General features: G+C 64.6%; 1 protein-coding gene across 4 annotated transcripts in view; it reads left to right on the top strand.

Annotated features, from left to right (window-relative positions):
* The first annotated feature begins 204 nt into the window (after positions 1 to 204).
* Positions 205 to 24795, top strand: part of NFIC (nuclear factor I C) — a 40775-nt gene continuing 16184 nt past the window's right edge. For 3 of the 4 annotated variants that reach the window (XM_038163809.1, XM_038163811.1, XM_038163813.1), the window contains exons 1-2: positions 2758 to 3017; positions 19293 to 19824. In XM_038163809.1, coding sequence (XP_038019737.1) covers positions 2988 to 3017; positions 19293 to 19824 — 562 coding nt within the window. In that variant the 5' untranslated portion in view covers positions 2758 to 2987. Of the gene's footprint in view, positions 766 to 2757; positions 3018 to 19292; positions 19825 to 24795 lie in introns of those variants that run through there. The other variant, XM_038163810.1, reaches the window with a different exon arrangement.

The raw sequence follows: 24795 nt of genomic DNA on the forward strand, positions 1-24795 counted from the left end.
GGGAGCGTCCCCGCCGCAACGCCGCCGGTGCCCCGGGCGAGGGGAGGAGGCAGAGGAGGAGGAGGAGGAGGCGGGGGCGGCGGCGATGGGGCCGGGGCGCTGCGGGCTGCGAGGAGGAGCCGTGCCCGGCCGGAGTGGGGCTGCGCCGGGGGGGCGCGGGGGGGATGCCCGCGCTGCTCTGCCGTAGGCGCCGCCCGCCCGCCCCGCTCCCGGGCTTTATTTTTAATTTCTTTTTAATATTTTTTTTTTTAATTATTAGAAAAAAAAAATTTTTTTTTTTTTGCTTGCCTTCCAAAAATACCCATCGCACCCCCCCCGCCATCCCCCAGCCCCGCCACCCCCGCAGCGCATAAGGCCGGGCCGGGCGCGGGCTCCGCGCTCCCGCCGCCCGTCACCGCCGCCCCGCGCCCCCCGCCCGCAGCCCGGCCCCCCCCCGGAGCATGGCCCCCGGCAGCGCGACGGAGCCGGAGCGAGGGTGACCGCCCGCGGGGGACACTGTGCTGTGCCGCTGGCCTCGGAGGACTTTTACTATAATTACCATCATTGTTATTATTATTATTATTATTATTATTATTATTATTATTATTATTATTATTATTATCGGGGGTTTCATTTTTCAATTCTTTCGCGGGGCAGCAGTTTTTTCCTCCTCCTTCGGCGCGGTGGAAAACACACGTTTTAGACCAAAATCCCAAACCAGCCCATCCATCCTCTTTGCTTTGCGCTTCGCAGCAACTTGGAGCCCGTTAATTGCACTTGGCGATGGTAGGTCCCATGACACTTTCGTTTTCTCTTCTACTTCCCCCCTCTCCCCTTCACCCCCCCGTGTGCGTGTGTTTGCGGGTGCCCCCAAGAGCAAAGTTGCAGCCGGGGAGGGGGCGGCGGGGCGAGTTTAATACGGTGTCGGGGCGGGGGGGAGCGGGGCGGCGGGGGCGGGGGGGGAGCTGCCGCCGTCTCTCCTCCCCCTGCCCACCCGCCCCGCGGTACCGGGGGCGGAGGCGGCGGCGGGAGCCGCCCGGCGGGGAGGTCGCGGCGCGGCGCGGGGGGAGCCTCCGCAGCCAGCGGAGGACTGGATGGAGCTGAAAATGGCCGCTAAAAAAGGGGCGGAGAGGCCGCCAGCCGCACCGACTTGAACTTGGAAGTGACGCCCGGGAGGGTCGCGCTCAAGTCCGCGCTGCGCGGGGCCGCCCTGCCCGGGCTGGGGTGGGAGAAGGGAATCGCCGTGCTCGATGTGAGAATAAAAACATTTCCCCCGGCCCCGCCGTGCGGGGCTTCGCTCGCTTCTCCTCCTGCCAGGCCACGGGGGGAGCGCGGCGGCGCGGCCCGAGCCGCCCCGGGAGGATGCGGGGACCGGGCCCGCCCGGCCAAGTTTGCGGAGCCGCCGCATCCTGCGGGGACGGGGACGTGCCTGCGGGGCGAGTGTGCGGGGCGAACCCCAACCCCGAGCGGGGATGGGCCGCGGGGTCGGCAGAAGTTGAGAGTGGAAATCAGTTGTGCGGGGAGAGGCGCTGCGGGGGCTCGTCCCTGCAGGGAAAAAAAAAAAAAAAAAAAGAAAAAAAAAAAAACGGTTTTCTTATTTTTGGGGGGGAAAGAAGCAGCGCTGGAAGCGGCCGCGCTGCAGGTCAGGGTCCGCGAAGGAACGGGCGACCCCCGGTGCGGGAGGGGAGCGGGGCGCGGCCCCCCCGGGCCGGGAGGTGCCCGGGGATCCCCTTTGTGCCCGCCCGTGGCGCTCCCCGCGCTCTCTAATTAGCGTCATTAGCGCCCGCGATCGGCCGGGGCCGGGGGGTGCGGAGCGAGAACTTGCGGTTCGGAGTTTGCCGGGCGCAGGCTCCGCGTTTCTCGCCTCCCGCTCTCTCTGTGCGGGGGGAGCTGCGGGGCTCCCCGGGACGAGGGAGGGGCGCGGGACTGCCCGTGGCGCTTTCTCCCCCCGTGGCTCCGTGATGCTGCCGGTGGTTAAATAACGCGGGGGGGTCGGGGATAAGCGTCTCCGTGGGATGAACGGGATGCGGCGGGGGCAGCGCGGGGCCGGCGGGGCGGCCCCCCCGCACCGGGGCTGAGTGCGGGGAGTAACACCACAACCACCCCCCCGCGCCGGGGCCGCTGCTCAGAAGTTGCACATGAATCTGCGGGGTTTTTTCTCTCCCGTCGCCGGATTGGCTCCGTTTAGTTAAAAAAAAAAAAATAAAAAAATAAAACCCCCAAAACAAGCAAAGGCGGGCGCGCTCCGCGCTGGCCGCACCGGGCCGAGGGGGGATTCGCCGTCCGCGGGGGCCCCGTCCCTCCCCCGCCCCCCCTGCCCCGCAGCGCCTCGGCCCTGCGAGCCAAAGGGGGTTCCTACATCTTTAAATGGGATGTAATATTTTGGGATGGGCTTTTTTCATAACGTCACTTCATTCCTCGCTCTTTTTTTTTTTTTTTTGTCTTTTTTTTTTTTTTTTTTTCATTTTCTCATTCTTTCTTTCCTCTCTCTCTCCGCTGCCTGGGTCTCGGATGGAGCCGCTTCCCTTCTAACTTCCCCGCCGCCCGTGCCTGCAGGCTGGGTGCGGACCCCCGACCCCCCCCCGGGGCGAGGATGACCCTCCTGCCTCTTTAAACCGCCCCCCCAAAACGCTAAACAAACAACAACAACAAAAAAAAGCGCTTCATTTTCCAAGTGGGGGGAGAATTTTGCTTTTTATTTTTTAATTTTTTTTAAGGGTTGGTTTGTTTTGGTTTGGTTTCTTTTTCTTTTTTTTTTTTTTTTTTTTTTTTTTCTAGTTCTTTTGGCGGGGGGGTGGAAGTTGGAATCTTTTTATTTCCTCCTCGGCCCCCCCTCCCGCGGGGCCGCCCCCCCGTGCCCGGCTGCCCCCCCCCGGGCCCCGCAGAGCCGCTCCGGAGGAGAGAGAGAGAAAAAACGCCCGGACTGCTCCAGCCTCCGAAATGACTCAGTAACTTTTACGCCTCGAGTCTCAGCCCTGCAATTAGGCACTTTCCCAGCACGGCTCGGGATGTATTCGTCTCCTCTCTGCCTGACCCAGGTAACCGGGACCCCCCCCCCCCCCCCCGCGTCCCCCTCCCCCCAATTTGCTCCTTTTGCCGCAACAGACTTTAGCAGTTGCAATACAAAAAGGAAAAAAAAAAAAAAAAAAAAAGAAAAAAAAAAAAAAGAAACCCCAAGAAAAAGCAACACCTCCCTCCCTAAAAATAATCATAACAGAGAAAGGCGGGTTGGGGCCGTGCAGGGCTGCTCAGAGGAGCCGTGTTCCCCTCCTGTCCCACTCCCTCGCTTTTTGCAGGGTTTTTTCATGGTGTTTCTGGTGCTTTTTGGGTTTTTTCAGCCTTCACTTTCACTTGGGGCGTGGGGGGTTGGAAGATTGCGTTGTGGTTTGGGTTTTATTTTTTGGTCGCTGCGCCCAGAGGTGGGTGGTGCGGGGAAGCCGCCGGCTCCGGGGGTGAGGGGGGACACCGTGGGGTGCGGGGGGTCCTCGGTGGGCTCGGGGAGCCGGGGGGGGTCGGTGCTGCGGGCTTGGGCTCGGCCGTGCCGCCTCTTGCGTAGCATGAAACTTTTTCCTTCCCTCCCCCCAGCCCGGCTGCACATGGTGGGGTGCGAGGGGCGGGGGGGCACGGGCGTTTTGTTCAGAACCCTCCAGCTCGGGACGCGCACCCGGCCGCGCCGACGGGCGGCAGGGCAGGGGGGCCGTGCGCGGCAGGATGTGGGGGCACCCCGCGCTATCCGAGGTGAGGGGCGATGCCGGCCCCCGCCAGGGTGTCGGGGTGACGAGGGGCAGCCCCAAGCCGTGCGTGGGGACGCCGATGTCACCCAGGCCACGCCGCCGTGGTCCGGTGGCACGCGGCAGGGCGGCTGTGCCTGGGCCCAGGGTGCAGGCGAGCGGGGTGTCCCTGCAATGCCCCCAACAGCCGGGATGGCCGCGGGGGGGGGATCCAGGAACCCCCCCCTGCCCACAGCACGACCACTGCGGCTGTGCCTTTGCATTGTGCTTATTGATCGCTGATATTTATTTAATTATTGAGCAGGCAGCTTTCTCTGCCTCGTAACCTGTTCCTTGCTGGCAGCCGCTGCCCGCGCCGGACCCGGCCTCGTGCTGTGCCCCATGGGCTCTGCTCTGCTCTGCTCTGCTGTTCTGCTCTGCTCTGGGGAGGGGGGGCCGCTGTAGGACCCCCGCCCCTGCCAGCCCCCCTCCCTCGGCACAGGGCTGCGGGTCTGGCTCTGCCTCGGGGCTGGGGCTGCGCTGCCCACGGGGGTCCCTGGGGGTCCGTGGGGTCCCTTCGTGGCCGCTGAGGTGCGGGGCCAGCGCGGGGTCTGGCCCCGGCTCCCCCAGGCTGCAGCGTAAGGCTGCTGAGGACATGGCCAGGGTGGGCAGTGCCAGGGCTGCTCAGATGACCCTGAGGTGGTGCTCCCTGTTGTGTGGTTGACTTGGCAAGGGTCACACCTCAATCTGGCTTATTTACTTCTCTTTCTTCCTTTTTCTTTTCTTCTTTTTTTAATACTCTTTTTCTTTCTTTTTCTCTTTCTATTTTTTATTTGTACTTTTTCTTTTTTTTTTTACCTTCTAATTTTTCCTTTTATTTTTTCCCTTGCTCTTTTTCTTTCTTGCTTGCTTTTTTTCTCTTTTCTTTTTTTAAAATTTTTTTCCTTTTTTTTTTTCTTTCTTTTTTTCCCTTTCCTTGCCATTCCCGCCTTTCCCACCCTGACTCCATCCCTCCCAGGGGTCCCACGACCTCCCACCCCTCGAGTCTCCAGCTGGTGCTGGCTTGGTCGCGCCTGTTGTTGCCAGCTCACGGTGCTGGGGTGATGTGGGAAGCCGTGCGGTCGCTGGCCGGGCCGGGGCTGCCAGGAGCCCTTCTCCTCACGAACCCGCGCTGTTCCCAGCTCTCCTCCTGGCCGACGGAGGGGAGCTGGTTTTTCCTCCACGGCTCCTCTGCCCCGCTTGCCGGGCACGGGGCAGGCTCTGGTGTCCTGCCCCTGAGCCCGGCGCAGGGCTCAGCTCCGATGGAGCCCGGCTCGGATGGGACCAGCCCTCGTCGCCAGCTCCAGCCCAGCCGCCGTTCCCGTTCCCGTTCCCGTTCCCATTCCCGTTCCCATCCCACCCGCGCGGCGGGCAGGCTCGCCCGGGCTCGGGAGCTGCGGATGGTGATGTGGATACATTGGAACGTGCGCGGGAGCCGCCCTGCCTTGGCCTTTGCGCATCTCCCCGCCAGCAGCACCGCCGGCCCCGGAGCCCGGCACGGCCCCGGCACCGCGGGACCCGCGGCCAGGCGGGCGCCCTTCCCAGCCGGAACGGGCCCGAGCCGGGGAGCCCAGAGGCACCGAAATAGCCCCGGCAAAGGGCTGATAGCCCGGGACACGCTCCTGGCCGCGGCCTGGGCCGTATCTCCCGCCAGGCTAGGGGTGGCTCTGTGCCCTCCCAGCTCTGTGTCCCTGCTTGGGGACTTCCTCCCGCTTCTGCAGCTCACCTCTGTCCCCCCTCGGGGCCAGGCCGGGAAGTCAAGAGGGAGCTGCTGAGATTAGCAGGGAAGCAGCACCGGAACCGCCACCACACACGAGGCCTCACCCTGCCCAGGGGGAAGCGGGGTGGGGGCCGGGGGCTGTCCGGCCGCCCAGGCTCCAAAATAACCCTGGAGCTGAGCACCTGCCAGGGACCTGCACGTGTATCCCCTGGGAGCTGCTGCCCAGAAGCCAAAGGGATTTCCAAAGTGGTAACAGTTATCCTTGGCTCCTGGATCCGCAGTGGGGGGACATTTGGGATACTTCTTGTGGGGGAAAATTGCAAATTTTATGACTGGTGATGCTCCTACACCTCTGGCTCGTGCCTGGTACCTGGCAGTGCCTCCAGCACACCCCCAGCTCCCCACCCTGCTTCCTGCAGGATGGGAATGAAGTGAGATGGGCGCCATCCTCCAAGGCCGCTGCAATGCTGGAAGCCGGGCATCCCAGCAGGGTCTGCTCAGAGACCCTCTTCCCTCTGCCAGGATCCATGCTAGGGGTCCAGAGCTGATTTTGGGATGGCAGAAGCAACGCACCTGCACTGCCTGACCAAGAGTCAGTGGCCAGGCACGGACCCCCGTGTGTGCCCCGTGTGGCTCGGGATCCGAGGGGCGTCGGGGAGCGCCTGGCTAAGCTGGCCTGGCACAAACCTTGGTACCAGCAAACGGGCACAGCTCCGGGCCAGAGGGGTGGAGCTGTGCTGCCAGAAGCATTGCAGCCACGTGGCACAGTCACAGCCACATCTCCAGGCATCCAAGCGGATCCCACCTCTCCCCGGCCACGGCCGGGCTCCGCACATCCCTCGGCTGCCTCCGCTGCTGCAGGCATGTGGCTGGAGCAGGGAGCTGCCTGCTGGGCACATCTCGTGGGGCGTCCTTTGGCAAGCCCCCTTCCCAAAAGCGCCGGGGCTTTTCAGCAGCGGTGCTCACCCCCTCCACCAGTAGCTCCGGAGAACTGGTTTCCAGCCGGGAGCTCAGATCAGCTGCCAAAGGATGGGAGCAGCAAGCCGGGCATGGCGGGGGAAGAGAGGGAAGGTTGCAACACACTTTCAATTCTCCCATCTGCTGAGTATTGTTTGGGAAAAACAATGAGGCTGTTCTTTAAATGCAACCTTCGGGAGATCCTCGCTTTCCCTGCGGCGCCCGCCGTGCCCGCCTGCCCTGGCGAGCCCTGCCCCGCTGCTCCTGCCCGATCCCATCTTAAATCCTCACCCGGGAAAAACAGATCTTGTTTTCAAGGAGGTTTCTTGTGCCAGGTCGGAGGGCCAGAACGGGCACGCGGGGAGGGACGGGATAAAGCCAGCTGCCTGAGGGGCTGCCGGCCGGCGCTCACGCTGCGCCGCTCTCCCCCTCATCACCTTGAACTTGTCTGGGTCCTCGTGCGGTAAATCAGCCACCCTTTTTCCAGGTACCTGCCGACTGCTCCCTTCCCTGGGCTGCTTTGCCCTGCCCACGGTTCCCTCCCTGCCTGTGGTTCAGGCCCCTCATGCCCACAGTTGCCTCGATACCGGGGGCAGGGAGCGATCCCACCGCGTGCCCGGCGCTGCGGGTGTGCGCACGCCTTTGCAGACTGCTGAACAAAGCCCAGCTGCCAGAGCCCTGCCCAGAGCTCTTGGAGCAATTGGGAATAGCTCCCTTTTCTATTCCCCTGAGCCTGGCAGGGCTGGGGATGGATGCTAGGAGGCATACCCTGATCCTGTTTGGACCCGGCGGTGTTCCCCCCTGGCAGGGGTGGCCGTGGCGTGGACGCCGTGGCCAAGTCAGTGCTGGCGTGGCAAGGCTCGCTGGGCAGAGGAACCACAGCAAGGGCTGGCCGAGCCAGCCCTTATCAGGGCACAGCAAAGAGCGAGAAAGGCAGCTCCCCGTGGAGCCCTGGGCAGCCCTGGAATGGAGAGCTCCAGGGCCCGGGGGAGAGCTGCCACGGTGGCACCGAGGGATCCATCCCGAGCCCGGGCCGTGCACAGCAAGGAGGGCCTGAATAGGGGTTTGGTACTCATGGGGAAAGGGAGGGTCAGTGATTCCCGTCTTTGGAGGTGGTGGGGGCAGGTCCCTGCCAGGCAGGGCTCTCTGGGAATGGCCCCAGGGACAGGGACAGCTTGCCCTGTCTGCTCACCCACCTTCCTTGCCCGATGGTGCCTGTGCCAGCCATCCCTGTGCCTGGCCCCTGGACACGTCTCTGCAGCCCAAGGGGTGCCCGTTTTCCTTCTATCACTGCTGTTGTGCCTGCACCTGTTCTAGCCACAAGCCAAGCCCTTGGTGGCAGGATGGGGATGGTGACGGTGGTGGGGAGCATCCCCAGAGTCCCTCACTGGAGGGGAAGAAGGAGAGTTGTCAGGGAGGTAAAATCCCTCCCTGTGAAGTTGGCACACTGCCTGCCACCCCCGGCCGTGCTGTGGCTCCTCAGCACAGGGATGGTGGTGCCAGCACAGAGCACTCCAAGGGGGCTGGCTGCCTGTGGGAGAGGGCTGGGGGGGCTGCTGTCCCCATCAGTCCTTGCACCCAAGCTGAGAAGGGCAGGCAGGGCCCTGGGGTGGCAGGGATGTGCTCCTTAGGGACCCATGGGGAGAGGATTTCTCCCACAGCACCTTGGGGTGTGCCGGGCAGGTCGAGGCAGGGTGGCAAAGACGATGGGAGCAGTCAGGGCATCAGTGGGTGCCGAGCCCTGCCAGAATCATGTGGCATCACTGGTGACGTCCACACGGCATGGCTGAGGGCTGCTGGTAGGGCTGAGTCTGAGTGGGGCAAAGCTTCCTGGTGGGCCAGGAGTGCCCAGTGCGAAATCCTCATGGATTTTCGGTACCAAGATGGTTTTGGATGCAACAAATTGGTGCAGGCAAAAGCCTGAGCTCAGCGTCCCTCCCTGCCCTGGCAGCCAGACACTCTGAGATCTCACCCTCGAGGGGGGGTATGCAGTCCCCTGGGACGTGCCAGCTGCAGGGAGGGGATGCACAGGGTACCCCCAGGCATCCCGGGGCCTGGCTCGCACCCGGGCGGGCGGCTGAGCTCGCCGTCCGTCACATCGGCCCTGGGCAGGCATCCCCCGCGGCCGGGCGCTCTGTGCCAGCTTGGCCGGGACCCAAGGCCCTGCGCTGGCCGCCAAGACCCGGAGCTTCCCAAGTCCTGGAGAGGAGCTGGGAAAGGATCCCGTGGCTCAGGTGCGGCAGCGCTCACGCGCTGGGGGACCTGGGGCCAGCCACTGCCAAGGATTGATTTCTTGGTTAACTCACCACTGCTCTAAAAGCGCATTAATCCTCCTTCCCCGGCTGGCAGCCAGCGCTGGGCAGCGTTTTGGGCGAAATCCCCAGGTCTGGGCTTTGGGCTGCCTGCCGTGGATGTTGCCCTCCCCGCCGCCACCACCACTCCAGCAGCACCGCCTGGCACGGGAACACCGGGATCCGGCCCTGCCGCTGACCCCTCTTCCCTGGGAGCTTATTCAAGTCCATAGCCGTGTGGATTTTTTTTAAAAACTGGGGGTTTTACTTTGTTTTTTAAGAAGGTTTTCGCTCTCCTTGCAAAGGGCCCCTGCATTCCCTTCAAGGGGAAATGGTATTTGACCGGCTGTTGTCCAAAAAACCCCCAACATGTTTCTGATCATGAAAAACCAAGAAATATTTTTGCTTTCAAAGGAGGGGGAAAAAAAAAAAAAGCCCATGAGAGAGAAATGTTGATTTTCCACCCAGACATTTCCCCTTTCCCCAAACCAGCCCCTGAAAAAGAGAGGCATCACTGCTCCCTCCACACCCCAGGATGTCATTCCAGGGGTACAGTCCCACGGTGGATGTCACCCAGAGCTCATCTGGGTGCTGGCGGGTGGTGGCGACGCCAAGTGTGTGCCCCCCTCTCTGCTGAGACCCCCTTTTCCAGGTGCTCTCACATTGCACAGGCACGTGGGGCTGCCGTGAGGACGGCGAGCGCCGGTGACCTGCTGGCTGTCCCCAGGGAGCCACCCATCACTGTGTGCTGCAGAGCCGCCGCCGCCAGCCCGCCTCGCCCCGCTGCCACAGGCGACGAGGCCGCTTGGTCCCACGGTTGCCTGGCGGGAGCTGCGATGTGCCGGATCCTGCACCCCCTCCCGCCGTCCCTGGCTGCTGCCCAGCGATTTGGGAAAGCGAGACGGCGCAGGCTGAAATGTGACCCCCGCCACGCTGCGCCGCAAAATCTCCTTTAGTAACCTGTGCGCCAGGACAGCGAGAGCGCGGCGTGAATACCAATGAGGGGAAAAGTGCCGAGTAAAGAGTTTTTGATGGAAATGGCATCGCATGAGAAAGAGAGCGGGAGCGAGCGGGCCGCTGCGCGCCCGGAGCCTGCGCTGGGCGCGGGCACAGCGGGGCACACGCGTGTGCGCACCTGCGGCCGCGCGGTTGGAGGCCGAGCGTGGCACGGTGCCAGGGTCGCGCCACCCCGGGGAGCCCGAGCGAGATGGCGATGGGGGTGATGAGAGGAGGGGGCTGCGAAGCAGCAGCTGAGGGGACACGTGGCAAAGGGCTGCCACGGGCAGCGTGTCCGCGGGTCCGGGGCTCTTCCGCGGCACATCGCGGCCCCGGCCGCAGGGAAGGGCTCCCGTCCCCCCGCGCAGCGCGCTGCTGATCAAAGGCGCGGGCGGGAGGGAGCGGGCCTGTGTGAGCAGCGCCCTGGCCGCGCGCCACCCCACCTTCCCGCTCCGCTCCCCCGGGAGTTTGTTAAACAAATTTCTCTAATTGCACAAGCCGAGGAGTTTGTTGGAGAAAAAAGCTGGGGAAATTCCCCTCCTCTGGGCCACCCCTTTCCCGCTTCCCTCGGGGCAGCCGGCGCAGAGCGAGCAGGTCCTCCCCACGACCCCCGGCTCTGCGGGAGGCTGTGACCCCGACGCCTGCGGGGCGCAGCTGCTGGGTGTCCTCACGTCACCCCTGCCTACGCAAGGACGTCCCCTGCTCGACCTCTTCGCAGCCGGGTCACACACATTCCCTCCCGTCCAGCCCCCGGGGTCAGAGCCTGTCACCCAACGCGGTGACACCCAGGACCGCCGTCTGCCCTTCCCGGCTGGCGTTCTCCATCGCTTGGCTGGGCACCCCTGGAAACGGCCTTTGTGAGCCTCCCGTGGGCAGCCCCTGACATCGAATCCCGCCGGATTAGCGAAAGTACGGGATAAAAGCCTCGGCTTGGCGGCAGTTCTGTGCCGGGTGGGGGCTGAGGCGGTGGCCTGCCAAGAAGGGACGATGTGCGGCCGGGTCCTGCCCCGGTTCTCGCTGAGGTCACGGCTATAGATAGCCCGGGAGGGCACAGAGCCGAGGGCAGGATCCTGGCGCCCTTGCCAGCTGCACCGAGAGCCCTGTGGGCACCCGCTGCCTGGGAGGAGACACTGCCAGGGCGCTGGGGGTTGCTGACGGACGGGTTGGCTGGGACAGCCACTGGCCATCGCCAGGTGACAATCTGGTGCTGCAGGGTGTGACCCTACACCTGCAGCGATGTTCAGACCCAGCCGCTCTCCATCCTCCGTGGTGACTGGGGTCCTGCAACCTCCGGTGATGCAATGACCTGGGGTGGCTTTCTCTGTTGCTTCCCACCCTGTTTCTTTCTTTCTCTGCTCCCAGGCAAATGCCAGGCTGGGGCACCCCCACCCCCAGGGTACACCCATGGGTGCAAAGCTGCTGGGTCGGGAGTGCAGGGCCAGGGTTTGTCCGCTCTGGCTGCCCAGTCTGGGTGCAGCACAGCTCCCCGCAGAGCCAGGCAGGTGTGTGCCCAGGGTGCCCCCGCCAGCCCCATGGGGCTCTGGAGCGCCGGGGTGGCTGGAAAGGCGTTGTTGATGAGGGCACTAAAAATAGAGTGGGACTGGGATCTTAATGGGACTTTGTGGGAAACCTGGAAACATTTTCTCATCCCCATAAATGAGTCCAGATGCATTAACGATGACTGCATCGCATCCTGAGGTACCGCCGGAGGGAACCGGGACGCGCTCACCAGCTTCCTCGCCTTGCGGTGGGGAATTGGTTGGAGAGAGCCGGGGCTGAGCCGCGACTGCTGTGTCCCATGTGGGGACAGGGACGGGAGCTTGCCCAGCATGACCTTGGTGAGGACCTCAGAGCCCATCCCAGGGTCTCTGTGGCCGGTGCCCGTGGCGCTCACAGCTCTGCTGGCAGGCAGCGTGCCAGCGTGCTCGGGTTGGTCGTGGCACCGCAGCCCCGCGAGCGCTCTGGAGGCCCCAGGCCGTGAGGCGGCCAGTGTGGGGAGGGTGAGGTGATGCAGGAGGGCTCCCAGTCCCAGAGCCACTGGTGCTGGTACCCCAGCGTGCCCTGTGGTGGCATGGAGCCGGTGGGATCCGGCCTGTCAGGGGTTTTTCCTGTTCCGTCGTGGAGTTGTGACAGGGGTATTGGCTCCCAAAGCGCCGACCCCACGGCAGGACCTTGGACTCCCCTAGAGGATGGCTCGGGGCCAGCCTGGGCAAGTAGCCCAGGGCGGGTGGCTGTTGGAGCCCACGTCACGAGGCAGGTTGGCACAGCCGTCTCCGCGGTATGGCAGTGTCACTTAGCGGTTACAGCAGCACATGGGAGGCAAGCGCAGTCCCGCCCTGGGCTTCGGTTTACGTCCGGGCACGGGAGGAGGGCACTCGCCCCCTGCCCAGCCCGGGCTGCTGACCCATCACGTGGGGAGCAAGGGGACCGGCCACAGCCACCGGCCTCTGCGCCGGGCACCACCGAGCCAGCATCCCGAACAGAGTCCCTTTGTGCAGGTCAGCCCCCACCCACTTCTGTCACTTGGGAGGCGTCCAAAACCCTCCTGAAATAGGACCCAGCCGGGCTCAGCCTTCGGATCTGCCCAGGACCGCTCTGCTGAGCTGCCGAAAGCAGATGAACATTCCCCTTCCACCCCGTTGAACTAGTCCCATCCTTCAGTGCTCGGCGTGCAGGCTCGGAGCTGACCCTTTGGGGACACGCCCAGCCCCTTTGATCTCCAGGCCCCACCCCGTGCCTCAGTTTCTCCATCTCTCTGTGGAGGGTTCTGGCAGGTTGTCCCGAGCACCCAGGGAGCCGATGAGATGCTTGAGGAGGGGCTGAGCCTTTGGCACATCCATGGCACAGCAAAGGCGCTGGGGCCGTGGGGGGGCCATGAACTCTTCACCTCCAGGGTGCCGGGGTGGCCGATCCTCCTGCGAGGTCGCCGATGCCGCGGCAAAAGGCCGGGGCTATTTTTAGCCACTGACTTGCTCCAGGGACTGGATTTGCAGCGGAGTGAGCCCTGCAAGCCCATCACAGCGCTGCCCATCATGGGGCGCAGAGACACCTCCAGCACCAACCCTCCCCCCCCCACCAGGCACCCCCAGGAGGGAGCTGGGGACACCTCTCTGCACCCCCCCACCTTTAATGGTGCACGATTAATCCTCCTCGGAAAGGCCAGGACAAAGCAGGCAGGGCTAAAAATATGTTGGGAGGGAAATAAAACCTCCTGCGTCAGGGGCTAAAGCCGGGCTCAGAGCCCTGGGCCCGGCATGGGGGAGTCTGGAGGGACCCTTTCTGGTCGTGCCCCCTCCCCGCAGTGAAGAGAGAGGGTGCTGCCAGCCCCAACACATCTCCTGCCTTGGTTTCCCTTTGTGCTCCTGGGAACAAACTGTCCCCAGGTCACATCCTGGCAGCTCCCGGGCTAAGACCCTGGGATCTGGGATTGGTAAAGCGCTGGGTCCCGGACACTGCAGCCCCCGCCGTGTGCCAGGAGCAGGGATGGGGGCACGAGCCACCCCCAGGGCCCCACACTGACGCAGGGCAGGGTGGAGGAGCTAGCAGCGCCAGGACCCGTTGGCAAAGCTTTTTTTTTTTTTTTTTCCAGTTCCATAAAACATTTCCCTTCCTTGGAGCCCCGGGGGTGGGGGGGGTTCGGCTGGGAAGCCACGTGGCTCTGGTGCTGCTGGCCACGGGATGCTTCCCAGGACGAGGGGACATCGCCGTGGCCATGGGCTGGGTCCCCCAGTGCTGCTTCCAGATCTCTCCCAGACCTCAGCAGTCTGTGGGCTGGCCTGGCAGGTGACATGCCACAGTTTCCTTATTTTTGGAAAGGCAGCGCCTCACCCTGGGGGCAGGTGGGGTCACCCTGGGAAAGTGTCTGAGCCGTCGGCTCCCAAACCCCAAAGGGGACGCGCAGAGACGGCACCTGACGAAGCTGAGGCACCTGGGAAGTCCAAGTGAGTCTCCAGGAAGGCAGCGAGTGGCTTTGGGCTCTCACACTGTCGAGTCTCCCCCAGCAGAACCCTCCTGGCCCCTCCACCACCCAGTGCTAGCCGTGTAGCTACCGGGAACGTCCCTGGGGCATCCATACCCCTCCCTGCATGCTGGGCACGCCGCTCCCCGGTTTGGGGCGCGTGTAGGAAACCCGGGGACCGGCAATGCCAGTTGTTGTTGGGGTGGGGGTGCACGCAGGCAGACCCGAGGCGGTGCTGGGCACGGTGTCGGGACACGTACCGTGCAGCCGGAGAAGCCCCCTCCGGCTCCATCCCACCTGGGCCACCCCCAGCTGCCGTCTGCGGGGCGGGCTGTGCTGGCTGGCGGGGGCCCAGGCAGCGCTGGCACCGGAGCCCGGGGCTGCCAAGAGAGCTGCTTTTCTTCCTGATGTTTTCCAAAGCAACTGGCAGGTTCTCTGCCGCCGCGGCCTCCTGTGACCCGCGGCCTCGGCGCGCTCCCCGCGCCCCCGCTCGCAGCCGCAGCACCTGCGAGGGCGAGCGCCGGCACCGCTCCCGCCCCGGCACGTAGGCGCGGGCAGGTGGGCACCGGCCCGGCCCCGGGGGCGGCGGGGACCTGCCTGCTCCGGGATGGCTCAGAGGACCAGGCGGGGCGTTTTTGGGCAGCGCCAGGTGTGGGGACCCCAGGGCAGCTCAGTGAAGGGTGCGTGGTCACCGTGGTCCTGGGTGCGTGGTGAGCGCCGGGGGCTGTAGGAGCCCACCCACCCCCTCTGGGCCTGATCCTGAGCGGGGCTGAGCATTGCGGCAGCAAATGAGGGCTGGGAGTCCCTCTCTGCCCCATTCCTGCTCACCTTTCCACCAGAACCCGTAGTGGGAATGGTCCAGCCCACCCACAGCCCCCAGCCGTGTGTGGCTGTTGGCTGGGGGATGCTCTTGGCTCTGGGGGGGAAAAAAACACAGGATCTGGAGAGGGAAACTGCAAGGAGGCTGCACAGTGTCCTGCCTTCACCTCCACCTGTGCCGGTGGTGCCAGCCAGATGCCCTGGGCGCCGAGGCTCTGTGCCCCGGCGTGGGCTGCAGAAGGGGTTTTGCAAGTGAGGGGCTGGGTCAGCCAGGAGCTAGGGGAAAACGTGTAACAGAGTGTTCTGCCCCACGGGCAGCTGTGTCGTGGGGCCGGGTGTGCACAGGCAAGGCCTGCACAGCTCGTACCTGCCCCGGGAGCCTCAGCTGCCCCCGTGCCCCCTCGCTGCCCCGCCCCAGCGCTGCCGCTCTCTCTCCCGGGCCGGGGAAACGCGTTCCGATGCAGAGCAGGCCGGGACGCCCGGCCGCGCCACACCGGCGAGCAGCAAAAATTATGAATAAGCTCTTGTTAATAAATACTTTATGATGAATCCAAATAGATTTCCTCCTCTGGAGCAATTATTGCAAAATGGGCTCTAATGGGGTGCAGGGCGGCCCCGGGAAGGGCTGGGTGCCTTTCAGGGCCTAAGTGCCTCCTTCCATCCCCTCTAATGAGCACTTCCCAATCATTTGCATCTGTCTCGGCAACAGGTCTCATTACCAGGTTAACTCATTACCCAGAGCCGCTTCGGCGAACAGTTATAAGCGGCTACCGGCGGCTCCGGTCCATGCTAAGGGCATCTGTGGGCTCTGGTGAGGATAAAGCAAGTCCCCGCCGTGCCCTTTTAAGGTACCGGGATTTTCAGGATTCCCGGAACCTCTATAGCCGCATCCCCCACTGCCACCACGCCAAGGCTTCCCATGGGGGCACGCAGCCCGGCGCCCGACTTGCCAGCCCCTGCCCGGGCTCGCAGGGCCGCGGGACCTGGCAGCAGCAGTGGCCGTGGGAGCCGGCAGCGGTTCGGAGGTGTGCGGCTGCTGGAGGGGCGGCCGGGCATCCTTTCATGGAGTAAAGCCTGTGTGGTCCCTGCAGGGCTGCCATGCGGCGAGGCTGTCCCGCGTCGCGCCCTGCCCGCGATGGGGATGGCATCCCGCTATGGGGATGGCATCCCGCTCCTCCCCGCAGCCGAGGCCGTGCTGCTGGGAGAGCAAAACCAACTGCCGAGGTGTCTGACCCCTCCCGTCCCGCTCCTCTTCCTCCGCCCCTCACCCCAGCGCCTCCCCCGTGAAAACTGCTCGGGAATTTCCTGAGGAAATGTTTTTTTTTTTTTTTTTTCATTGGAAAATTCAGGCTGTTTCACTGAGCCCGACCTGTTTGGACAAGGCGCTGGAGCGGAGGATGCTCGGAGGGTGGCCAGCCCATGCCGCAGCGCCCGTGCCAGGTGCCCTGTCCCTGCGTGGCACAAAGCATCCCTCCTGTTCCCGGAGCGCAGAGCCCCGGTGCTGCCGGGCCGGCGGCAGAAGCGCGGGAAGAGGCAGCACCTCAGCTGTGCCCCTTCCCAATCCCTGGCGCTGCCAAACCCTGTGCTGCGGAGGAGTTAATCCTCCATGGCATGCCCAGCTCCACACAGAGTATCCCTCCTTCCTCTCTCTCCACTCCACCGCAAGACAGAGCCGGACTTGACCCGTGCCTCAGTTTCCCCTCATAGCACCTGGCATGGAAAGCCAGCGCTCCGGCAGCTCCTGGAAAGGGGGTGCAGGGGGGTCCGAGCGGGGCCAGCAGCACCCGGCGCAGGCGTGCTCCTGCCTGGGTTGCAGGGCTTTACAAGCCTAGGTTGGATGAGGCCCAAGCGCAGGCTCTGCTGCCAGATTCCCATCCGGAAATGCCCCGGGAGCAGCCTCGTCTGGGGTATTGCAGCACGTCTCTGCTTCCCAGCCCCGCAAAGGAAAAACAGCAGGAGAAACACTTAACCAGTCTTTTGCCGGCGCTCGGGCTGCTGTGTTGGGGGAACCCGGTGGGAATCTGGACCTGGGACGGCCAGACAGACAGACAGCGCATCCCCGTCTCTGCTTTCCCGAGTGGATGCGGTGTGAAGCCGGCTGGTGCCAGCCGGGATGGTGTGCCCGGCTGCGGGACCCGCTGCCCGCACGGCTGGGAACGGTCCCCACCGTTCTGTAGCGGTCCCCTCAGCCCCCAGAGCAGCCGTTCCCGCGTGGGTGTCCTGATGCCCCCCGGCCGCCCTCGCCTGCCCCGCTAAAGCCGCTTAACCGCGGCAGCGCGGCGCGGCTTAAGCCGGGCGGGAGGGAAAGTTGGCGAGGGGCTGATTGGCTTTGGGTGCAGCTCCCGGCCCGCCGTAATCCCGGGCAAGGCGGGGGGGCTGCGATGGCTTCGGGGGCACCGAGGGCTGCAGGGGCTCCCGCACGCAGCGGGTTTTTGGAGGGTCTCGGTTGTGGGTCCGAGCGAGAACTGTAAATTCTCGGCACCGTGGCGTGGGAGGGCACAGAACCTGCGGCTTGCTGCTGCCGTGCCGAGGCAGAGCACCGAGCAGCCCCCGGCCGCCACAGCAAGCGCAAGCAGCACCCGAGGGTGCTGCCTCACCCAACCCGACCCGGATAACCTGGTTCCCGCCACGCTTCCCTACAGTGGTGCCTGGGGTGGCACTCCCCAAGCGGGAGAGCGGGGACGGGGACAATGGCGCGGTGTCCCCCCGGCCCTGCGGCCAGCCCTGCCGCCGGCTGCCTGGGGAGGGTGGCGGGGCCAGGGGATGGCAGCAATTTGTCGGGCTCGTCTGAATAACCGGCCACCAAGGAAGATCAGCCGCCCACCGCCCCGGCCAAGTATTGTTTTTGGAACTCACTGCTGCTTTTTTCGGCTCCTGTCTTACTTTTCTTTGACCTTCTTCCCTGATTTAAGACACATGCCCAGCCCTTGCCCAGCTGCACTGAATTAGCGGCTGCTGCTGGGGAGGGAAGAGGCAACCAGACCCTGCGGCGGCCCCGGGAGCAGCCGGTGGGGACAGGTTCCCAGGCAGAGACGGGTCCTCCAGGCAAAGAGGGGTTCCTCTGGCAAGATGAGTCCCCTGAGCAGGGACGGCTCCCCGAGGTTAGGATGGGTTTGCCTGCAGATTTGGGCCCCTATGGGCACAATGGGCTCACCAGTGAGAGGACAGTCCCCTGTCGGGCGTGGGAGGGACACCTGTGGGGCCACAGCTCTGGGTCCAGAGAGGGGCAGGTCCAGAGGCGGCAGGGTCTGTCCCATGAGGAAGGATCTGTGCGTGCAGGGACTTCTGGGGGGTTAGTGGGGCTGTGCCAGGGGTTGGGGCTGGCAGTTACTGGTGTCTGTGCTGTGTTCAGGGACAATGGGGTCTGCACTGGGATGTCTGTGCCAGGTGACAGCAGGGTCTGTGTAGGGGTCACTGGTTCAGGGGACACCCAGGGACCCACGCTTGCTGTTGTCAGGGCTTGTGCTAGGGGAGCAGATTTAGGGTTAATGGGATCTGTGCTGGACTTGGGAACAAGTGGGAGTAGCAGGGGTCTGTATGGGGCCGATCCTTGCCCCTGTTTCAGGAGACATTGTTCCCTCCAGGCAGGGTCACCCTGGGACACAGCTGCTTCAGCCAGGGCATGGCATCGCTGCTCTGGGATGAGTGGGGCTAGATCTAGAATGCTCACCCCATCCCACTGCCACAGCTTGGTCTTTCCCAGCTCCTGCCTGTGGCCACCTCCTCACCTCAGAGCAGCGCTTGCCCTTGGCACCCTCCCCAGGAATGACCCTCTGGCATGGCAGTGGCAGGTGTCACCAGCCACCCCCCTCTTAGCCCTGGCAGGAATCCAGCTGAGCTCCTTCATCCTCCTCCTCCTCCTCCTCCTCCCCCTCCACAGTCAGGAGGGACCCCAAGGGCCAAATCCTGCCCTTGGGGACCAGCCTGGTGCTGGTTACACACGGGGATGTTCCACCCTCTGCCTGCTGCTTTCTAAGCTGTGCTGCTCCTCACCAGGAAGGCTCCCAACACCTTTCCATCCCATGGTGGAGTTGTGGGCCCCCAGCCAGGAAGCACTGATTTTCCAAATTGGAAAAAAAAATGGGATGCGGGAAGGAGGGGCCAGGGATGGGGATGCATTTTCCTTGTTTTCTTTTTGGGGCCGGACTCATCCAGCAGCGCTCACCAAATGGAAAAAGGCAGTCAGAGCACGTCTTGTGTGCCGGGCCAGGCGCCAGCCGCCGGGCTGGCTGCAACTGGGGCAAACTGGGGGAGTTTCTCACTGGTCCAGAGGGAGTGGAGAGGTCCAAGGCACCCAGAGCTCGTGCGGGAGCACCCGGCATGCTGCAGGCATGGGGGACTCGGCACTGGGGCGTTGTGGTCTGGCAGCGCCTGACACCCGTACAGCGGCTCCGGTGGGCACAGTGTCAGCTGGGATTTCAGGTGGGATTTCTGCACCTGGCGGGAGCAGATCCTGGCACGCAGATCCTGCAAAGGGGAGAGGGTCCGCGTGCTGCTGAGGTGGCCGACCTTGTGCCGGAGCCCGTCCCCTTTGGCACTGGCTCCAGTATTGCCCAGCCACTCCCTGCAGGTTGTTGGTCCGGGAAAATTGCAGCCGGTGGGATTTATGGAGGTCTGCTGGAATGGGGATAACCTCGCTGGGTGGTGAGAGGATCCCCAACCCTGGCGGGCATGTGCCTCTGCCACAGCTTTTTCTTCTGGTTGCACTGGAATGCAGCCCAGTGGGAAAGAGCCTGGCAGGTCCCCAGGGCTCCACAGCCACCTCGGGAGGGAGCTTGGACGGACTCGGCCGGGAATGACCCTCTGTCCCTCTGCTCCCACAGGATGAGTTCCACCCCTTCATTGAGGCGCTGCTCCCCCACGTCAGAGCGTTTGCCTACACCTGGTTCAACCTGCAGGCCCGCAAGCGCAAGTACTTCAAGAAGCATGAGAAGAGGATGACAAAGGATGAGGAGAGGGCGGTGAAGGACGAGCTGCTGAGCGAGAAGCCGGAGGTGAAGCAGAAATGGGCCTCGCGCCTCCTGGCCAAGCTGCGCAAGGACATCCGGCCCGAGTGCCGCGAGGACTTTGTGCTCTCCATCACGGGCAAGAAGCCCTCGTGCTGCGTCCTCTCCAACCCCGACCAGAAAGGCAAGATGCGCCGCATCGACTGCCTGCGGCAGGCGGACAAGGTGTGGCGCCTGGACCTGGTCATGGTCATCCTCTTCAAAGGGATCCCGCTGGAGAGCACCGACGGCGAGCGCCTGGTCAAGTCAGGCCAGTGCACCAACCCCATCCTCTGCGTCCAGCCCCACCACATCAGCGTCTCTGTCAAGGAGCTCGACCTCTACCTGGCGTACTTCGTCCGTGAGAGAGGTGGGTGCTCGTCTGCCTGCAGGGCAGAGCCTGGCTGTGCCCTGCTACAGCTGTGCCCTGCCACAGCCAGCTCTGGGGGGTTTGCTTTAGCTTTCCCTCCCCACCTGTCCCATCCCCATCTCCACCTGGGGACACTGCTCCCAAACACCTTTCCCATTTCAGACCTTGCAGTGCTTCCCTCTCCAAACTGCTTCTCGGGTGGGTGCCCCTCACCCTGGCCCCTCTCCCCCAGTTGGGACTGATCCTAGCTGCCCAGGAGCAGGAGCCACACAAAGGTCCCTGAGGATGCTGCTGTTTCTGGGCATTCCCAGCATGGAGTTTTGGGGGTTAAACCCAGAGCTAACCCCACATCCTGTGCCTAGCTGAGAGGAGTGGGTGGGCAGCCTGGGCAGGGAAGGGGCAGCCTGTTCCTGGTGCATCCCCAAGGGCTGGAGCTGGAAGAGGTCCAGCAGTGCCCATTTGCCATGGACTACGGTGCCAACCCCTCGACACCAGAGCAGGGACAGGGCAGCGAGGCCGGCTGGGGAGGGCACAGCAATAACTGTCGGTGGGGGCAGCTCCTGCTGTGGATGCTGCTCCCGGCCCTTCACCTGCCCGGGGGTGCCATGGACTTGCTGGGAGAACTGGTCGCTTTCATTGCAGCAAGGAGGGTCAAACCTGCTCTCAAAGCCGTCAGTCAAAGGGGGAAACCAAGTCACAGAGTGCAGCACAGGCAGCAGTTCTCCATTTGGGTCCCTGAGCCATTGTCCTCTCCACCAGCTCACGTCACTCCCCACATGCTGGGAAGGGGAAGCTCCGAAGTAGGGATTTTACCTGGGCAGGTTTGTTGTCCCCAGCTGGTGACATGCTGGCACAGACACTCTGCCAGCAGCTGGGGTCCCCCACTCACCCTGCCATCCGCCAGCACCCCCACGTGTGTGAGGAGCCAGGGGAGCTGCTGTGTGATCCCAGCTGAGGGCTGGGCTGTTGCACAGGCCTGGTTCACGAGACAGGAGGGTCAGTGACTTGCAGCCCTAGGGGCAATCAAGGGTCTTGTGGCCACCTCTGGCCAGGCCAGGCTACCCAGGAGTGCAGGGGTGGCAGGATATTGGTCCCCTCCTGGCAGCACCTTCTGCCCATGCCCACAGCATGAGGTGATGTCCCCCCAGCCCTATGAGCCCACCCTCATCAGCACCATGGCAGGGGGAATGTGGGGCTGTGGCTCTTTGCCTGGTTCTGGCCAGAGCCCAGGGACAGACAGTGACACCACAGAAGCCACTGTGGTGCCGGCAGTGCCAGCAAATCAGGTGCCAGTGTTGTGAATCACGGTGGGCACATGCTCTGCCCAGCCATCCGTGGGATATGCTGGGTGTCACCAGGGAAACTGAGGCAGGGCAGGAATGTGACCTCCCCCACTACCCAGGGAAGGGGTTTGGCAGGACTACCAGGCCCTCGTGGCTTTGGGGGAAAATGGGGCACAGCCTCCAGCAGGGAATAGCCAGGGCCAGACGCTGCCCCAGGGCCCAGGTGGGACCCTGGGCTGGCGTGGGGCACATCCGTGGTTGCACACGTGTGCAGCCAGGACCTGCCTGCCCAGCCGTGCCCCCGGTGTGTGAACACGTGTGCTGCCAGCACCCAGGCCCACGCACGTGACTCGCCCGCTCCATGGCACCAAGGGACCCACAGGGCCCTGAGAAGGGTGGTGTTTGGCTGGGAACGAGGGCCCAGGGTGAGGCTGGGGGCTGTGGGTGTCCTGTGCCCCCGGGCAGGGAATGGGGTGTCGTGTGCTGGGCTGAGACATGGCCGTGCTGGGCTGAACTGGGCTGCTGCATGCTGTACTTGGGGGCACCCTGTACTCACTGGGATGGGGTTGCTGCATACTGGGCTGGACTGGGGCACCCTGTGCTGGCTCAGCTGGAGGTGCCGTGTCACACTGGGCTGGAGTACCCTGGACTGGGCTGAACTGGGAGCACCCTGATGCTGGACTGGGAGCCCTACAGTAGCCAAGCTGAAGGCAGGGACCAGAACCCCCACAGCCCTGCAACGGGGTCCCCATTGCCACCTGGTGTGCCTCCCTGGCCATGCCGTGTCCAGCTGCTGTCCCTGGAAGGTGGCTGCCCCTCTCCCACCCCCCCTTGCCCCTCCACCGGCGACCTTGACCCCAGTGTCTGGGTCCCCAGCAGCCGCAGTCACCTGACTGTCTAATTGGGAACACAGCGGCTGTAAATACTCTCTGATAAGGCCTGGCAGCCTCTCACTTTCACTGTTAAGGTCGCTCTGGCCCTGGTTAAGGGGGACCAGCATGGGCCAGGAGCAATAGCATGGGACCCCTGGGGTGCTGCAGGGTGCTGGGCGCTCGGCATGGCCTGGTCCCAGCCCACAGTGGGCATGTTCTGTCAGGCTGTGGCTGAGGGGGAGGGGTCTCCGGCTCCCACCTTGGTGGGGAAACTGAGGCAGGGAAGAAGCCACCACATCGATGCGACCCTGCATGGCATGGCCAGTCTAGTGACAGCACTCGAGGGGTGCCGGGGATCATTGTACCACAGCCTGGTGGGCTCAGGGATCTTCTCGCTGCCCGATATGCTGCCCTCCTGCTCCCTCCTACCTGCTCCTGCCCGGCACACTGCCCGTTCTTACCTGCCCCCTCCTGCCTGATTCTGCCTCCTCCCTCCCACCTGCTGCCTCTGCCTGCCCGCTCCTGCCCTCTCCTGCCTCCTCTCACCTGCCCGCCCGCTCCCCGCGCCGCCCGCAGCATCCCCAGCCTCAAAGGCAGGGGGCTGGGAGGGTCTGTCCCGCGCAGGGCCCCCCCGGCCGGGCGCTCCGGGCTCCGCGCAGCCCCCGCAGCCCCGTTATCAGCCCGAGCACGTGCGGCCGCGCTCCCCCGCCCCCGCCGCCCGGTTTTGCCGGTGTCAGCACAATTTCCCAGCCGCTGCTCTGGCAACGCCGGGGATGGGGGGATGGAGGAGCCCCCGGCCCTGCGCTCCCCACCCGCGGTCTGGAGCAGCCTCGGCAGGGGCTGAGCGCCCGGAGGGCCCCCCAGGCCCGTGTCAAAGGCGAGCTCTGCCCCTCGGCTCTTCCCCCCTGTCCTCGGCTTTCCGTGCCCCCGGGTGGGCAAACTGAGGCAGGACCTGTGTCAGGCTGCGGGGAGGTCCCGTCACAGCCCTGCTGGCCCCGGGGGTGACCGTGGGGTGCAGGGAGCGCCGAGCGCCTGGGTCCTCCCAGAGCGGAACCGGTCCTGCTCCCATCCTGCACCCAGCCCTGCGACCACCACCCCCGGTACCTTTGGGGCAGGATGGGATCAGGACGGGTGCGGGATTGGAGCAGGGCTGGAGGCAGGAGGAGCAGGGTTTGATGAAGGATGAGTGCTGGATGGGAGCAGGCTGGATGCAGGATGGGTGCGGGATGAGTGCGGGGCTGGGTGAGGGCTGGGCTGTGCACACCGCAGTGGGGGAGGGGACGGCGCTGCAGCCCAGAGCTGGGTGTGCGGCGGGGGGGGCGGGGGGGCTGGGGGGAGCTCGGAGGTCGCTGGTGAAAGTCAAAAGCATTGCAGTAAAATGGTAATCAATCTCCCCAGCCGATGGTGCCAGGACCTTCGGAGCATTACGGAGAGATTCCTCCCAGCAGCTCCTGTCGGCAGCAGCCAGTCGGGAGTTGGGGGGAAACAGTGCCCCCCTCCCTGCACCCCCACCAGTGCTCCCCACCTCCACGGGCTCCCTTGCTGCACCCTCACCATGGTGTCTCCATCTCTGCAGCCCCATCTATGCATCCTTGTATCCCCATGCTGGTAGCCCCCATCCTTGGACCCTACCCCCCTCCCACCCAGGTTCCCAGAGCCGGAGAGAGGCAAAACAGGGGCGGTGCTGGCCCCTCACACCCTCTGAGGTTCCCCGCACCCCCCTCCCCAGCCGTCATGCTCAGGGGGCAGGGGGTCCAGGCTCTGCCCAGCAGTGAGCTTTTCCCGGCAGTACCCCTTGGCTGAGCACCCAGGCCGAGTGGGGTGGGAGCAGATGGGTGCCCAGGGCAAGCAGGCAGTGGGCCCCAGGGTGGCATCGAGCTCCTGGCAGCCCCGGCCGTGCTGCTGCCAGAGGACAGCACGCGGGGGGAGGCAGGGACCCCTGCGCTGTGCCAGCATCTGAGTCTCCCACCGCCTGGCAACCCCTTATCTCCCCCCACCAGCCTCACCGCTGGGTGCGGCGTGAGGCAGATGGCACCAATCTGCCGGGGAGCCCGTGCCAGGGCTCTCGTCCCAGGCGCGCTGTGGCCGTGCCAGGCCAGCCGTGCCAAGCGTCTGCTCAGCCCCTCCAGATGGAGGGGCAGGCGTTTCCCCGGGCACCGCCACTCCGCCAGCCCCCGTGCAAATATTTATCGCCAGGGTCATGAGAAGATTGATGGGGTTCACAATATTTGGGATCTGTCATTCGCAGAGCGGGGCACCGGCGGGCAGGCAGGCTGGAGAACCCCCCAGCACACAGATGAACACGAGCGAACCTCCCCCCCCCCCCCCCATTCCTGGTCTCTCTACTCCCAGCCAAACAGCCAGGGAAGCCGGGGTTAAGGGGAACGGGGCAGGCAGAGTCCAGGAGGAGACCCCCCGGGAAACGGCACAAGGGTACGAGGCAGCAGAGAATCCGCAGGGGCTGGGTTCCTGCCCCCACGGCTGCGTGCTGCAGAAGCGGGATGAGAGGGGGCTCCCAAGGGTGCCAGCCCCCCGCCACCCCTGACTTCTGCAGCGTCACTGCCCGGGGAGCCGCTGCTCCTGAGCCCGGCCCCGCTGCGAGCCCGGCGCTGGCACGGCCGGGGCGGTTTCCATGTGCTCGAGCTCTCCGGATCGATGTGCCGGCGACCTTGGGGAGGTCAGGGCTTCCCCGGCTCTCCCGCAGTGCGCCGAGCCGGCGGCGTGCCGGAGCCGGACGGCTTCCCCGCAGTGCCCGCTGCCAGCCCCGGCCTCGCGTCACCGCTGAAGCGAGCTGCGCCCTGCTCAGCCCGGCGGCC

This window comes from Motacilla alba, chromosome 28 (genome assembly GCF_015832195.1).
Source record: "Motacilla alba alba isolate MOTALB_02 chromosome 28, Motacilla_alba_V1.0_pri, whole genome shotgun sequence".
NCBI lineage: Eukaryota > Metazoa > Chordata > Aves > Passeriformes > Motacillidae > Motacilla > Motacilla alba.